Source organism: Asparagus officinalis, chromosome 5, assembly GCF_001876935.1.
Source record: "Asparagus officinalis chromosome 5, Aspof.V1, whole genome shotgun sequence".
NCBI lineage: Eukaryota > Viridiplantae > Streptophyta > Magnoliopsida > Asparagales > Asparagaceae > Asparagus > Asparagus officinalis.
Window position 1 is genome coordinate 5,579,578 of NC_033798.1, and position 17,390 is coordinate 5,596,967.

Genomic DNA, 17,390 nt, shown 5'->3' on the forward strand with positions numbered 1-17,390 from the left:
CCGGTAATCCGTATACTTAAAGGGGGAGTTTTATGATATTTTTGAAAGTTACGAGGGCTTGTCTGACAATTTTCTCGTAACCCTACACGTTGCTAGCAAATGAAAGTGAACCTGCCCGAGCACGAGAAGCAAGGCGAGGAAAGGTGCGCGCTAAATTTCCTTGGAAAGGACAAAAGGCGCCTCGGGATTCCGCACCGCTGGATCACGAGACCCGGGCGAGACAGCGACCAACAGTACGCCGCCACGTAACGGCCCCTGGGCCCACCGCCTATCTATAAATTTGGAGACCGGACGGCCACGGGAAGTAGTAACCAACCCATTTCATTTCTCCTCAGCAATCGGAACCGAGAATTTCAAGAAGAAAAAAAAAAGTAAAATTCAAAATTTTTTTTCTTGGAGATTTTCTGGTCGATCGACAATGGATCCGACGAGGAATTTTATGAGAGATGTGAAGCGCATTATCGTCAAAGTGAGTGGTTTCTCTGATGATTATTTAGTATTTTAATTTGATTATTAACCCTAGAAATTCGCATTTATTGATCGCGTAAATTTTATACAATTTGAGCACTTAATCGTATAATTTTCTGTTATTATTATGATTTATTGGCAATTTTTATTGGGTGGGCTATTGAACCTGAAAATTTTATTTTGAAGCCTGTCAATTTTCATCAAATAATCGTGGTTAAGATTTTTCTTCTTGATATTTTGATTATTTTATTAATAACTAACTATTATGAGTGTCTCCTTTATTAACCAAAAAAAAAAAAAAATCTAAAATTTAGCTGGCTTAATACTATTTGTTTCTTTCTGTGAACCAATAAGAATGTTGTAGTAATATGTTTGTTTAAATGGAAGAAGAGATCACTCTCTTTTTCGTTAATGTTTCTTTTTTTTTACGCTTAATTTAGGTAGATGCTTTATTAAAAGAATAATTTTTCAAAACAGACTCATTCGGATTTTTATTTTTCAAAATCGACCGTTTTTTCTTTTATTTATCAAAACCGACCGGATTTTGTGATTAGCAGATTAATCACTATCCTAAATAGTCGGGGTTGCCAACCCCGACTATTTAGGAGGGTGTTAAACCCTAATTAAGGCCTTTAATTAGGGTTTAACACCCTCCTAAATAGTCGGGGTTGCCAACCCCGACTATTTAGGATAGTGATTAACTTGCTAATCACAAAATCCGGTCGGTTTTGATAAATAAAAGAAAAAACGGTCGATTTTGAAAAATAAAAAACTAAATGGGTTGATTTTGAAAAATTGTTCTTATTAAAATAATGGTAATTTTTATTTCCATTTATTTACTTAAGTTTTGTGATGTTAGTTTTAATGCAATTCTATGCTTGTTAATATATTTATATTTTTGTCTTGTGCCAGCAATTATGTTTCTTCTTCTGATATCTATATTTTTCTGTCTCTATGTTATATTGAAATTGCAAAATTTTGTTTTATAATTCATCCTCCAAAGTAATTAACTCACATATATTTTTTCTTAAATGGCAAATTCTTTAGTTAGTTTTACAACTCACGAAGCGTTTGATGAGATGTGCTAACTTGCATATGAATATCTTTGGAAAGAAGTGCTCTCTCTATGTATTTGTAGAAAAAGTAAAGTATCACACGCTCTCTTTTTGTTAAGAAAAATTCTTGAGTTGGCCAACTCATTATCTAATGAAAAATTCTTCAATGACCCAAAATATGGGACCAATATGGGGGACAAGTGAGGTGTCCCCCTCCTATTGCATAATGAGTTGGTCATCATTAATGATGACCAACTCATTATCCAATAAGAGGGGGACACATCACTTGTCCCCTCTATTGGTCCCATATTTTGGGTCCCTGTAGCAAAGCTCTTATCTAATAGGAGGGAGACCCCTCACTTGTCCTCCCTATTAGTCCCATATTTTGGGTCCATGTAGCAAAGTTTTTTTGTTAATATTTCTTTTTATTTTCTTAATATTGTTAATGTTACTTTTTAATGCTATTTGATGCTTCTTATACGTTATTAAGTTTTTCATGCGCCAGTATTATGTTTGTTCTTATGGAGGTGGATATATGTCCGTCGTTGTTGTTAGACATTGCATAAGTTGTTTTATCAGTTCGTTCTACAAAAGCAATTGACTTTTTGAATGAAGTTTATTATTACCTTTGCCTAATCTTTTTTAAATGGCAAATTGTTGGTTAGTTTTTACCACCTGCAAATGTTTGATGTGCTACTTTGAGTTAAAACTTTGCTTTGTTCTGTATAATTTTACAGGTAGGTACTGCCGTTGTTACTAGAGGCGATGGAAGATTAGCTGTAGGAAGGCTGGGAGTTCTTTGCGAGCAGGTATGTGTTCACTTACTAACTCTCTGATCTTTATCTCGTAGCACTTTATAACTGCCATGTATTTTTTGCAGCTTAAAGAACTGAACAGTCAAGGGTTCGAGATAATCCTTGTCACTTCTGGTGCAGTCGGCGTCGGCCGTCAGAGGTTGAAGTATAGAAAACTTGTCAACAGCAGGTTTATCTCCTTACTCCATCAGTATTAACTTTATTCATGTGGTATGAGCTTCGACGAATACATTTGTCTGAAGAAAATTTGGGAAAATTCAGCTAGCATAGAGTAGATTCTAGAATTGAATATTTGAAAGTTGAATATAGCACATCTAAGAGCATCTCCAACCCTACTCTCCAAATTCCACTCTCTAAATTGGAATATTCTAGGAATGTTCTAGGAATATTCCAAATTGGATAGTGGAATTTGTAGAGTTGCTCCAACCTAAATATTTTTCTTTTTATTTTTTTGTCAAAAAAAGCCATATAAATTAATAATGTTGGATATAGTTTACATTAATAATTTTATTTTTAATAATTTATTTGGAAAAAAATTTATAACATTAGAAAGGTGTCAACGAGAGCTTTAAAATGAACCCAATATTAATAATGCAATACAACATATTAAAAAAATAAAATCTGAAATAACGGTGACAAAGCATACATCGATTAATAATTTTTTAACTATATTTATTTGAAATTAAACATCTTATTTAAATTACTTAGAATGATGGCAAAGTAGTAATTTTTAAGAAATTAAATAGTTAAAAGTGGTAAAATTGTAAATAATGAAAGTTGGAAGGACAAATTTTTGAAACCGACCCTTTTTCAACTTTATTGGGCAAAATCGACCCCGTGGAAAAAAAATAGGCAAAACCGACCCTTTTCAAAAGAAAAGGGTCGGTTTTGCAATTGTGAAGGTTTTATGAAGTGCACGGGACTACTAGTCCCGTGCACTTCGTTGTCGAGAGAGCCTGCTGGAAACAAAGTGCACGGGACTAGTAGTCCCGTGCACTTTGTTTCCAGCTTAAAAGAAATGGGGATGAAGATGTACTCGAACTGAATTTTCCCTTATGTTGTCCAATACGCAAATATCAATTGGTGAATTGCTAGCTAGGGAAAGCTCATTGCCCCCCACCGAACCAACATTATATAATAAATTGTCAAGCTTGATGTGAGAGAGTTGATAAAATGGGGAAGGTTAAGATGATGACCTTCGCGTGCATCATAGCCAATGGAAACAGTAACCAATACCCATTTTTCTTCTATAAACAAGGGAATAGTTGAGGTCTTTCCAAGGTAATAGAAGGCAACTAGACATTTGAATTGAAGGGCTCTTGGAAACAAAGTGCACGGGACTGCTAGTCCCGTGCACTTTGTTTCCAGCAATCTCTCTTGACAACGAAGTGCACGGGACTAGTAGTCCCGTGCACTTCGTAAAACCTCCATAGTTGCAAAACCGACCCTTTTCTTTTGAAAAGGGTCGGTTTTGCCTATTTTTTTCCCATGTGGTCGATTTTGCCCAATAAAGTTGAAAAAAGGTCGGTTTCAAAAATTTGTCCAAGTTGGAATAGTGATTTGGAGAGTCTCTTCAAATTTTAGCTTCACTCTCCAAATTTGGAGAGTGATTGGAGAGGATTCACTCTTCAAATTTGGAGGGGTCCCCATTTTGGAGAGTGGTTGGAGATGACCTAACATAAAATTCAGGAGGAACTTGAGCCGACCTTTCATGTCATCTATTTATTTATTTTTTCTCTGGGCATACTTAGGCCAATGCTTCTGCAATATAATTCAAGAATTGAATCTTTGAAAGTTGAATATAGCACACCGCGGACCTTTCATGTCAACAATTTATTTATTTTTGCTCTGGGCATACTCAGGCCAATGCTTCTGCAGTCTAATTGTTTCCGGTTGGTCTCTCTAATTTCATCCAAGAGTACCTTTATTATCCATTAATCAGAAGCCAGTCCTTTCCTATATAAACTAACAATATCCAGCAGAAAGTCAACTTTTAAGTATCATACCTCACAAGTTTTGTTCAGTTCTGTAGGTTTTGTTACACCCTTTTTCCTCTTGTTTCTTCCTAGCTTATGCTAATCTCATTTTTGTTCCTCAACAGTAAAAAATTATCGGTTTAATTGCACATAGACCCCATTCATATTGTCATCTTGAACTCAGTAGCCCTGTTGTTTCATTGTTGCAGATAGACCTCCTGAGTTGAATTTTTTGTCTCTTTTACCCTCTAATATATCACTAATTTTAGCCTTAGATATAATATCTGTCAAAATTTCACCTTGGGAAAAGTCAACAAAATAAAAAATAACCTAGGGGTCTATCTGCAAGAACAAAACCACATGGGTAGTTAGTGAAAAACAGTGATACTAAGGGGCCTATGTGCAATTAACCCAACATTTTTTTTACCAATGAAGAAATTCTTAATTGTTACATAGTCTTCTGCCTCCACATTTCTTTGTGACTCATCTCATTCTCATGTTCTGGTGCATGAAAAAGTAAAGAAATCTGTACCATGAAAGTATTTATAAGTTGTGTAGGAAATTTTGTCAATATTTTAATGAGCACTTGATATCTAGGATTACGATGATTTAGAGGCACACTTATCATCCTTCCTTGATTTTTCTGGGAGATTCATATATTGGCCACTCCGACACTATCTTATTAACCTCTTTCAGGCATTTGCATTCACATATTTTAGCTTAACAGATCCTTCGAAATCGTTCTTCTTTACATTCAATGATTAGTTTCATTTCATGAACTTCTGATCAGCTAATTAGATGCTTGGCCAGCAACAACAACAATGAGTTGCAACCTTCCTACTTCTGAGGTTGTCTAGCTTGACCAGTACTACTCAAATCTTTAGCTATGATATCCTTCAGTGTGCCACTAACATCAGAGATGTATGCCTATTAGCAACAGATTTCCAATAAAGTAGCCATCTTATGTAGGGGCACGTATTGCAATGGTAAGAGAGAGTTATGACTTGAGATGAGAGCTCTTGGCCATCAACATGAAGTGACGGTTTGCAATTTGGGTGGAGATTCAAAATCAACCATCTAGCTAACACCAAAGTGTGTGCTAGTTAAAAAGAAACTTTGAAATATTATTCTAAAAGGCCCACTAGATTTATGATTTTCTTCTTTGATGTCAAAATAACTTGTTATTTTGCAGCTTTGCTGATTTACAGAAGCCACAGGAAGAACTGGATGGAAAGGCATGTGCAGCTGTTGGTCAGAGTGGTCTAATGGCTTTGTATGATGCCTTATTCACTCAGGTATGCTCTGAACTTAATTGCAAAAATTTATGACCTTCACTTCACATCGCCTTTTCCTTAATTCTATTCATGTCATCTTATAGTTTGATAAATTTTTCTTAAATTCTTAGTAACTAATACATTTTTCTTTGCAGCTGGATGTGGCATCATCTCAACTTGTTGTGACTGATAGGGACTTCAAGGACCCAGGTTTCAGGGTGCAGCTTATTGATACTGTGAATTCCTTGTTGAATCTCAGAGTCGTTCCTGTTTTCAATGAAAATGATGCAATCAGTACCCGTAGAGCTCCATATGAGGTACATTGTCATGCAATGACAATAATGCCTTTTAACCATGTACAGGTGTATTTCCATGTGGACTTTAATGCGAAACCTTATTTATTTGTTTCTAAGAATATTCGTTTTTGTATCAAGGTCCTTCACCAAATTGCAACCGAGAAAAAAAGTTTTCCCTATGCTTTTTCTCAAGCAAATAGTTAAGGAGCCCAGAGAATGTTTTGATGATTACAATTAAATTTATTAGTTAATATTTTACAACATTGAATCTTAGAAGCCCAGAGAATGTTTTGATGATTACAATTAAATTTATTAGTTAATATTTTACAACATTGAATCTTAGAGGTCACCTACATGGGCCAGACTCTATAAATGCTTGATAAGACCTATTGCCATCGCCTTTCCTGGCATCTTTTTTGAATCATCTTGCCTGTTTAGTCTGTCTCATCATTAAAACTTTGTCTTATTTTCAGGACGCATCTGGTATATTTTGGGATAATGATAGTTTAGCAGCGCTACTGGCTTTGGAGTTGAATGCTGATCTCCTTGTATTGCTTAGTGATGTGGAGGGCCTACTTAGTGGCCCACCTGGCGAACCTCATTCCAAGATCATACACACATACATTAAGGATATACATGAGAAGGAGATTACTTTTGGGGACAAATCAAGGGTGGGAAGAGGCGGTATGACAACAAAAGTGAAGGCAGCAGTTCATTCTGCTGATAGAGGAACTCCGGTTGTGATCACAAGGTACTTTTAGCTGTGTTTGTTCTTGCTGTTTCAGAAGCCAAACTACATCTTTCTTTTAGTATCGTTTCATTTTTAACATTCATGTACCACACTAGGGAATCTTTATTTGTAGAATTTTCTAGATCTTGAGCATTTGCTGCTGCAAGAATGTTTATACAAATGTTATATTCTTATTTACAATATCCTATGTCAATGATATTGGTATCGATTTGAGGTCATAGCTCATGGTGATGCTATTTTCCAAACTGGCATTTATGTAAGATTCTGTGTTGAAAGCCATAAACACACTGTATCCTCTTTTCATTTCTTGTTATACTGTTTATATCAGTTCACCGCAAAAACGTTAATAGTTTTGGCAGTGCTGTTCTCCAAAACTGGCATTTATGCATTGGTGTAAGATATGGTGTAGAAAGCCATACAAGGGTGCGGATGCATTAAACTCACTATATTCTCTTTTCATTTCTTGTTACATACTGTTTATAGCAGTTCTCTGCAAAAACGTTAATAGTTTTCTTATATCTAGTTATGAAGAAGGCCCTTTATTCAACTTGAGCATTGGGCCTTAGCACACAGTTTCTTATGTAGAAAATCATATGATCCTTCATATCACCTCGGTGGAAACCCTGCAACATAAGAAAGAAACTCATCAACTTTTCATGAGCAAATCAACTTGTCATTTTCTAGATGCGTCCAGGTTGTCACTAGAGGAATTTGTGGTGTCTCTATTTCTGTGTGCAGAAATGTCTATATTCGTTTCAATTGTAAAATAAATCTTTTGCTTGTGTGGAAGTTTAGTGGGAGACGGGCCAAAGTAAGATTTTTTTCTTTCTTTATTCTTGCAGTGGTTTTGCTACCGATAACATTATCAAAGTACTGCGAGGCGAGAGAATCGGAACGGTTTTCCATCGAGATGCACATTTATGGGTATACCCTAAGGAAACTGGTGCACGTGAGATGGCTGTTTCAGCAAGGGAATCTTCTAGACGACTTCAGGTATTTCGTATGCCCTTTAATAACATGGCGTGCATATTCTTTACCATGCGTGATGCACCACAGCCATGCCTCAATGTAAGTCTCTTTTTTTGTTCCTATCATCTTCATCACCACCACCATCAGAAACATCTGTTCATCTCAAATAAACAAGCTTGGTTACGGACATGGTTCCTAGTTTGACACGTTTTCACAAAAGAATAAGCCGAAATCTAGTATCTGTGAAACCTGTAAGCTTGCGGCGGCAAATACTTGACAATCGGGGTCTGAAGTGATGAAAACTTTGCCATTAAAACAAGAATATTAGTTGGCTGTATGAAGATCTGTCTTATCATCATATAGTTTGAGCGGATGCAACAGGAATCCAACCTTCCAAATTCCCACGCACAGAAAAGAACCAAAAGGAACATAAACTATCTATTTTCTGTAATTGCATTCAACTGAGGACCAATATAATGACCAAGAGCCAAGTCTCCTGATTTGTCTTTTTGTTAAATCTTGTTTAGAGACATTTTTGGTGTTTATGCTAATCTTCCCATACTGAAATTACGTTTCAGAGCTTATCTTCAGAGGAGAGGAGGAAGATCCTGCTGGATATTGCTAAGGCTTTAGAAGCTAATGAAGAATTAATTAAATCTGAAAATGAGGCCGATGTTGTTGCTGCCCAAAAGGCTGGGTATGAAACATCACTGATATCTCGGCTAACTCTGAAGCCTGGAAAGGTACAGAATTGAAATAATAGTGTTGCATTTTCTTGTGAATATGCATAATCTTTTGGAAAACGTGGCATAATTTGTATGCCATTTCTGTTTGGATTTAACCCTTTTGACTACCGTGTAGTTTCTTCTATATTCATTCATGAGAATCAGTTCAAATGGTTTTTATGTATAACCTTTCATCTAAAACTTAATTACAGATATCAAGCCTTTCAAAATCCATACGTACACTTGCAGACATGGAAGATCCCATTGGACAGACTCTTAAAAAAACCGAGGTGAGGTTTTTGGCCTGTGTAATAATTCTTTTATGTCTGAGTAGTTGTTTCTTCTCTGCAGATTAAAAATTACTTGGCCATGTGAATAAGCAAATTTGTTTATTACTTTACAATTTTTTCCTACTTCAAGAGCATTTATTGCTTGTGACTACATGAGCATTTTTTATTTTTGAACTATGGTTAAATGTTCCTGCCATAATCTAATCCAAATTTCTGGTTTACACATTTAGCTCGCTGATGGTCTAATCTTGGAGAAGACATCATGCCCATTGGGAGTTCTACTGATTGTTTTTGAATCACGACCTGATGCATTAGTTCAGGTAAAACAGCAATCTCGAATTCTTCTTGCTAGTTTTATTACTCGTACTTTGTGTATATACAAGTTGGACTACTAGATGCTATTAACTCTATGAATCCACTAGAAGCTTAGTTAGCACAGAATGACTCGTGATGCCGATCTTGTTATTTTATTTTTCTCCCGTGCTAAAGAAGAGAGATAACCACGCTAGGGCTATCCATCATTTTCAAGTTTAAAATGTCAAGTTTCTTGTGGAAAAAAGTATAAGATGTCAAGGAGTTCCTTTTATCGATATATATCTAGTTCAAAGGAGAATGCAGTTCAGTTGGCTACTTTGATATTGTGCTTTTGAAGAAGTGCCTGTAAAACCTTTCCATTATCCTTTTTCTCCTGAATCATTTTCATATATGGCGATTAGTGGAACATCAGAATAAAGGGTATTTGTTGTGGAGTTGGTTGAAAAAAGAATCGATTTGCTTAAGGTATCATATGTGGACTATTTATTGCCTGAAATGTGCGCTATTTATTGCCTGAAATTATACAGTTATATTGCCACAAGAACCCGGATAAGATTTATAAAGCTCTCAGAGGTGCAAGTGGTAATTTAAACAAAGCCTGTATACAAAATCCATTGACTCAGGTGCAACAAGGGGACATATGATATATTTAGACCTCAGGACAGAGCAAGCAATATCCTTGTCAGCTTTTCATATGAAAAAATAAAAATCATGCTTGCTACTTTGTTTAGCTACTATAAAGTGAAAAAAACTTTAACATATGAAGTTGAAGTTGTACTCAGAAAGATACTTCAACTGAAAATATCAAAATATGTTTGACTTGTACTTGAATGTCAACTGTCAATTAGTGTAGGAAGATAGCATTTTGATTTTTGACTTGAAACCTAGTATAAACATTCAGCATTGTTAAAAAAATTTAAAAAACCTATCCAAAAGATACGCGTCTTCAGTAATCCCTCTAGGTTTTCTAATCTGCATTAGGCTTCGTGTTCATGAAGACTGCAGGATACGGTTATAAGTGTCTCTTTAATTTGTAAAAGACAAGCTTAGTGCAAAAGAGAGAGAATTTTTGTGATAATTAGCTCGCTTCTTTGCATATTGGGGAGAATTTCAGAGTGTGAATACAGGGTTATCTTGGATCCGGGTAAAATACATGTTGGAAATGAGTTTTTTTGGTGATAGTCTGTGTTTATCAGTCTAATAAACTAAGAGAGACAATGGTATGTTAGCAAGCAATATGTTTTCTTAAGGAGTGTTGAGATGCCTTCAGGATTAAGACTAGAATTCTTGAATGGCTGCACCAAAATACTATCGGCAGAAAATTCAATCATGGATAAAATAATAGCAGTAAGCTAGTGAATGTAGAGACTAATGTAACAAAAGCAAACGAAAATGAATGCCTAGAGAAAAGAAATAGTAGTAGTAGACAACAAATACAAGAGAGTGCGTCAGAGAGAGAGAGAGAGAGAGAGAGAGAGAGAGAGAGAGAGAGAGAGAGAGAGAGAGAGAGAGAGAGAGAGAGAGAGAGATGTATGCTCATTCATACATTTCTTTCGCTTATACATCTCTTCCATGATTTTTTTGGGCATCACTGGAATTATGGTTCATTGTTCTCATGCAACAAACAGCTAAAATTTTATCCCAACCTCTTTTTGGGTTACTTGCATGAATTCTTTTTCTCTATTCATCTCCTTCTGAGGGACCGAACTATTAAATTGGCGGGTATCATATCCTGTTTACTGCTCCCATCCATGGGTATACCCTTAATTTTGTCTCTTTTGATGATTCTCTTCTACAAGCTATTCAAGTGTTTTCAGCAGTAGGCAAGAACTGAGTGCTTTCTTCTTTCTTGATTGTATTATGTACCTCTTATTCATGCTTTTTTTCTCCTTTGGCCTGATGGTCTAGATTGCATCTTTAGCAGTTCGTAGTGGGAATGGTCTTCTTCTGAAAGGTGGCAAAGAAGCCATGAGATCTAACGCCATCTTGCATAAGGTTAGACTTGATATCTAATTTTATAGGAAGGCAACCACCAACCCCACCCGCACCCCCACCCCCATGCCACGCAATTTCTTTTTTGATATGTTATTTATGCATTGATATCATCTTTGGTTAGATTATTACTGGAGCAATACCAGATAATGTAGGCAAAAGGCTTATAGGACTTGTCACATCAAGAGACGAAATTCCTGATCTTTTAAAGGTGAGTTGTAAGGTATAAAAAACTATACTGTCTTATTCATTATCTGCATCCTTCACCCTAAAATTCTTTCCAGCTCGATGACGTGATTGATCTTGTTATTCCAAGAGGCAGCAACAAGCTTGTATCTCAAATCAAGGAGTCTACAAAGATTCCTGTTCTAGGGCATTCTGGTATGTCAGTGCTTGTAAATATGGATTTCGAAAGCCACATCTTTTTTATATAAATATATCTTTAATCATGATGAAACTTTTCTATGTCCAGATGGAATTTGTCATGTTTATGTTGACAAATCAGCTAACATGGATATGGCAAAGCAAGTTGTTTTGGATGCTAAGGCAGATTATCCTGCAGCCTGTAATGCGATGGTATTTTTTATATTTGTTCTAAAAGTCTCGATGTTATCGATTCTCTCCCAGATTTTGTTGTGTCCACTCTATCTATCATCGAGACATGATGAGTTATATCTATCTTGTACATCTAGCATCAAATTTTTTTAGTGGGAACCTGTTTGCTGTTGGCAGGAAACACTTCTTGTACACAAGGACATTGTAGGGACTACGGGACTTAATGATTTGATATTTCAACTTGAAGCTGAAGGTACTTATAACTCACATCTACTTGAACACGAGTTTTGTCCTTGTAGCGGTATCTAGCTGTTTAATGGTACTTGTCAAACTGCTGAAATGCACAACTAGATTGAATCCATGAGTTAATTTATGCTTTAAACATCCTTGATTCCCCAGCATCAGGCTTTGATGCAAAGATGCTTTGTGTGGGGGCATCAAGATTGGGTGTAACTGGACTTGTCAAATTGCTGAGTCAAATTCTGTCCAGTCTTTGTGACCATTGCACGCTCAAACTTTGAAATCCTTTGTCAGATCATTGTTTATCTATGCAACATCTCTGTCATGTGAATAATTTTCTTTTATCTGTAGAAGGTGATCCGGAGAGGAGAATATATATTTTACAAACTGCAAAACCATATGATGATACTTCACTGTACTTTTTTTTTCTATACCTACATATTCTGATTCACTTATAATATCTCATAGTTCATCAAAAACTCAGATATTTTGAAATTTCCCTGATTTTCTTGTTACGACCATTGGTCACAAAATCAGCTACTTTTGCAAAGAATATTTAGATGTATAATATTGATACTAATATGTTTTGAGTGGCCATATTCCACCATTGCCTCAAAAAGAAAATAGTGCTTTGTCCATGACCTGTGATGTATGACAGAGTGGCATCTGTGTGAATTTCTTTTATCTTTACAATGCATGTTATAATCGTATAGACATATGTATTTCAGGAGTTGCTCTTTATGGTGGACCCCAAGCAAGTCCTAAGTTAAACATTCCTTTGGCACATTCTCTCAACCACGAGTACAGCTCAATGGCTTGCACAATTGAAATTGTTGATGATGTACATTCTGCAATTGACCATATAAATCACCATGGAAGGTAAGCTTTGGTATATCCTATCACCCATTTCCTTAACTTTAGAATTTAGGTGAAGGGTTTATGATTGGCATTAGCTCTCAGGGCCAATAATTAGTAATTGTTTTAAATGAAAGAAGTCCTTAATGTATAGTGCCCACTAAAGAAAAGTATATAATTGCTTTCTTCGATATTTACAGTGCACATACTGACTGTATAATTAGTGAAGATCGTGAAGTTGCAGAGGTCTTCCTTCACCAGGTTGACAGGTACATTTGTATCTTGACTCGTTTAGACTTGACTTCCTTATAACCTGGTCATGGCACCTGCTAATTTTCTTTTATTTTATTTGAATGATTTTTCTGCACTCACTCTATTACATGTCGATGTAAAAAAAATGACATTTTCTCTCTCTATAGTGCTGCTGTCTTTCACAATGCGAGCACACGTTTTTGTGATGGAGCTCGTTTTGGACTAGGTGCAGAGGTATGTACATTGGAATTGCATGTTCTGGTTGTTTATTGACTTTATAACCTTCTAAAATGAACTTTTGTACGAGTGATAAGGTTGGCATTAGTACGGGCAGAATTCATGCTCGTGGTCCTGTTGGCGTTGAAGGGTTACTAACAACAAGATGGTATGTGCTCACTACATCCTTATACTGCGAGTGGCATTTATGCCCTTACAAGCGTTTCCTGTTTTTTATGGTTACTGGTCCCTTTTGGTGCCTCGGAAAGCTTGAGCAATCAATTGATTTTCATAATTGTACTAGTACAACAATTGTACTCGAAGAATTAAAGAAACTGTTGAAACGTTAACATAAAAAAAAGACTATAAAAGTATGAAAAAAGTAGAAAAAAAAATAAAAAAGATAGTCTAGGGGAATAACGAAAGAAAGAAAAAGAAAGAAAAGCATTCTATCGGTCTATCCACAGAAGCGGGGACACTTTGTGCCAATGACCAGACCATATTATATAAGACAAGTTTAAAGGTATGTAGAGTTAGATTAGCCGACATGCCAATGTTATTTTCGTGTCTCTCCAATGTTTTGGACTCAGACATCTCTCTCTCTCTCTCTATATATATATATATATATAGAGAGAGAGAGAGATGGGTATGCTTCGTACCAAGCACAAAAAGTTGTGCTTGGTAGTGAGGTGACATAATCCCCTCCACTCATTCAAATGGTTGCATATCCTCATTCACTCCTCAACCCATGTGAATGTGGTCCCTATTTGAATGAGTGGAGGAGATTGTGCCACCTCACTACCAAGCACAAAATTTGTGCTTGGTACCAAGCATACCCATATTTCTTATATATATATATATATAGGGAGAGGTTCTAATAAAAACCTCCTTAGCCTAAAAACTAAAAACCTCCTTCATCCATTGGATCTAGATGAATCCAATGGCTAGGATTCAGTCAAACAGTCAACAGACACATGCATTAATTACCTCATTAATTACATCAACGCAATGAATTCAGATTCACTACCTCAACGTATCTCGAATCACTGCAGTGAATCCAGATTCACTGCGTTGATGTAATTAACCCTCTGAATATTACACACTCTTGTAGTAAAAAAGGAAAACAAATACCCTGCTATAAACAGAGGAAGTTAGATTGCTAGTAGGTAGACCTACCTTTAAGCACATGCAATATATGCTCGTGGAAGCAATGATCAATTCTCAGAAATACCATAAACCTGGAAAAGGGACTAGAGATGAGGTTAAGTCAGACTAGAGATGAGGTTAAGTCAATAGGATTTGATATATGGAGCAATTTAAGCAGATCAGCAAAATGGATTCCTAGGATTGGTCCAGAGATGTTAAAACCTTTATATCACAAGGCCAAACAGGTAGCTTTCTTTCTTTCTTTCAGGGCATAAAAAATATGCAGGCTACCTTGAAAATAGCACCTTCATTTTCTTAACCTCTATGTTGTTTTCCTCAATGAAGAATAAACAACTATTAATATCACACATCACTTTAGTCTTATTTCTATAGAAAAGAAATTTGTCGCATGCAAGAACCAAGATCAAAATGCCTTCTTCACGGATCTAATAAACATCTTTCGGTAGAAATCCTTGGATGGTGCATATTTTGTTACTTTTCATCCGGAATCGACAGAAATATTGTCACAGATTCCTGTAATTTAGGACTTTTTTTTTTGAAATAATCCCTGTCACGAAATTTTCGAACTTGTGCTTGACTGAATTGCTGTCGAATGTTCCATTAATACTGTTGACTGTTCTGTAAGACACTGACCTTCCAAGGTAAACCATATCTAAGAAAAAGGAGACCCTAACGTTTTGCAGTGCCCTCAGAAATAAGCAATGAAAATATGATGAAATATATAATAGTTTGAGTTCGTAACTCTTGAATCAGGTTTTTCAGTGGTTGTTTTCTGGCTTAGTACATGAAATAAGAAACTAAAGCATGAAATATATATTAGTTTGAGTTCATTACTTTTGAATCAGGTTTTAAGAAATCTATAGTCATTACCTGGCTTACTACATAAATATATTATAAAATTCGATGAAATCTTTATCGTAAATTTGTTATGTGTGGATATTTCATTGTTAGTATTGCATGTTTGTAGCATACCATAGTGTTCTTCGTACAGCCATTTTTGTGTATATTTAATTCCATTACTTGAATGGGAGGACTCGTTTACTCGTCAATAACATGGAAATGAATTCGTCGGCATTTTCATTTCTAATCTAATTTGTGTACAATGTTATATGCAGGATCCTAAGAGGAAGTGGCCAGGTCGTGGATGGCGATAAAGGTGTTAGTTACATTCACAAGAATCTTTCACTGAAGTAAGCCTCAACTCTATGTCCTATCAAATGATGCAGTTTCTATATATAACTATTCTGTATAATTTCTGAGGGTTGATATAAGTTGATTCATGGATAAACTTCGCCTAAAAAACCTGACCTCACATTATATGTAATTTTCTACCTGGATGGCATGCAATTCAACATAATCAGCAGCTTGTAGCAAGAGACATTTGTTGAATTTAAAAAAAAATGTACTTCCTATAGGACTTTTTCGGTATTAGTCCCTCTTTCGTATTCCGAAACCAGTCCCTCAAATCATTGAAATTACTAGAACCCCCAGTTCTTAACCTGTTTCGAAATTAGTTGCAAAAACCATCAAAATTGATACTAGGTCCCCAAAATTTTAAGTTATTTTGAAATTAGTTTATCCAATCAACTGTAGTAGCAACTAGGGGGATTAATTTGGAACCACTTATAAGAATTGTGAACATAATAACAGCCTCAATGGTTTTGGGGTCAAAATAATTAAGAATAGGGGGGCCTAATAGCAGTGTCAATGATTTAAGGTGCTAATCTCAAAAAAATGAAAAAACAAACCCATACTTATAATTGGTGCTTATCGTACTGATTGGCTGACATAAAACAGTGTGACTGCTTCCCAGGTGAATGGCTGGATGCATGGCGTATCCATATGATGAGTTAACAATTTGTAGGGTGAGAAGGCTGGAAATGGTTTTGTCTACGTGATGAGATGAACATTTGGAGGCTGAGAAAGCTCTGCAGATATGTCAACATGCACTAGGAATTATTTTTTGAACTCGCGGGTTTTATAGTCGAGGAATTAGAGAGGGGTGCTTCCCTTAGGGTAGTCAAGTTCTTAGTAGCTCATGGCTAAAGTTCCACGTAGCTGGATGCATTCTCAAAAGAGAGTTAATAATGTTGATGGTGTCAGTTTTTTTTGCTTATGCTTGATGAATCTCTATTGCTTGTTGTATTTGTATGTTATTTGGATGATTATCTTAGTAGGTTTTTACGCACGATATTTTATCCTATGTGAAGATTATTAAAGAATGAAATAAAGAAGTGGAAATGTCATTTGGTTTCATTCTCCAAATCGCATTAATGTTATGATTCTCTAATTTTGTGTTGTCTTGAAAATTTCAGTCTTTGTTACATTTTTATCTCTTCTAATGTCAGCACACAAGCGCAAGCGGTGTGCTGCAGCGACTCAAATTCATGCATTGTTGTATGAAAATTTCTAATGTTTTTTCTTCTATAAGCAAATATTATTCCAATCTTATCACGCAAGTTGTTGCTTTTTCCTTAAAAAAGTGTTCCTTTTTTGTTTTGTGGGTACAAAGGTTATATAGCCCATTGATTTTTGCTCATGATATTATGATCCATAATAATCTTGTCATCATCTCTCATTTTAGTTGGACTTCTAGCACAAAAAGTTTATACAAATATTCAAGTTCAAATAGGAATTTCGAAAAAAACTATTTTGATTTTACTGCAAAAATAGCTTGTAGCAAATGTCACCGCATCAGATGATGCATGCAATACTTGTTATAGAAAATTAAATTCAGAACAATTGCTTCGGTATCTATTATTTTATTGAGGACAGTTTATTTTCCATTCAAATTTAGCGCTTGGTTGAAAAGAATTTTTTGTAAAAGTTATGCAATTTTATCATACTACAAGGAAATGAAGTGTGATTATTTTCCTACTTGGATTTGGGAAGATTTTTTTTTGAAGAGGTGGGATTAGTTTTTGTTTTTAATTTTCCATTCTGGAGCCAGAGTATTTTCCCCTCACCAAACTGGCTGCAAGAGTCGCTACATTTTTTTTCACTTGTATTAAGTTCATTGACCTCTCTTAAATAAAATTTTACCGACCAAACATGTGAAATATAAATCTGGTAATAAAAACTATACTATGAACATTTTGCCAACTAAATATCTATTAGAGGAATTAACTCAGGAGCTTATCGGCATTTGGGTAAACAGTAAAGGGTCCGTTCACATCAGC

The 17,390-nt window shown here is 35.6% G+C and overlaps 1 protein-coding gene across 2 annotated transcripts; it reads left to right on the top strand.

Annotated features, from left to right (window-relative positions):
- On the top strand, positions 303-16,467 carry LOC109843699 (delta-1-pyrroline-5-carboxylate synthase-like). 2 transcript variants are annotated; one of them, XM_020412656.1, is made up of 21 exons: positions 303-469; positions 2,261-2,332; positions 2,404-2,507; positions 5,507-5,609; positions 5,744-5,905; positions 6,358-6,635; positions 7,478-7,628; positions 8,183-8,347; positions 8,542-8,619; positions 8,850-8,939; positions 10,843-10,929; positions 11,051-11,137; positions 11,211-11,307; positions 11,399-11,502; positions 11,659-11,734; positions 12,450-12,600; positions 12,777-12,845; positions 12,996-13,062; positions 13,143-13,213; positions 15,327-15,401; positions 16,009-16,467. In XM_020412656.1, the coding sequence occupies exons 1-21, from the start codon at positions 419-421 to the stop codon at positions 16,055-16,057; spliced, it is 2,187 nt and encodes a 728-aa protein (XP_020268245.1). In that variant the 5' UTR covers positions 303-418; the 3' UTR covers positions 16,058-16,467. The 2 variants fall into 2 exon arrangements, with proteins under 2 accessions (XP_020268245.1, XP_020268244.1); XM_020412655.1 differs by having other exon boundaries at positions 318-469; positions 16,025-16,467.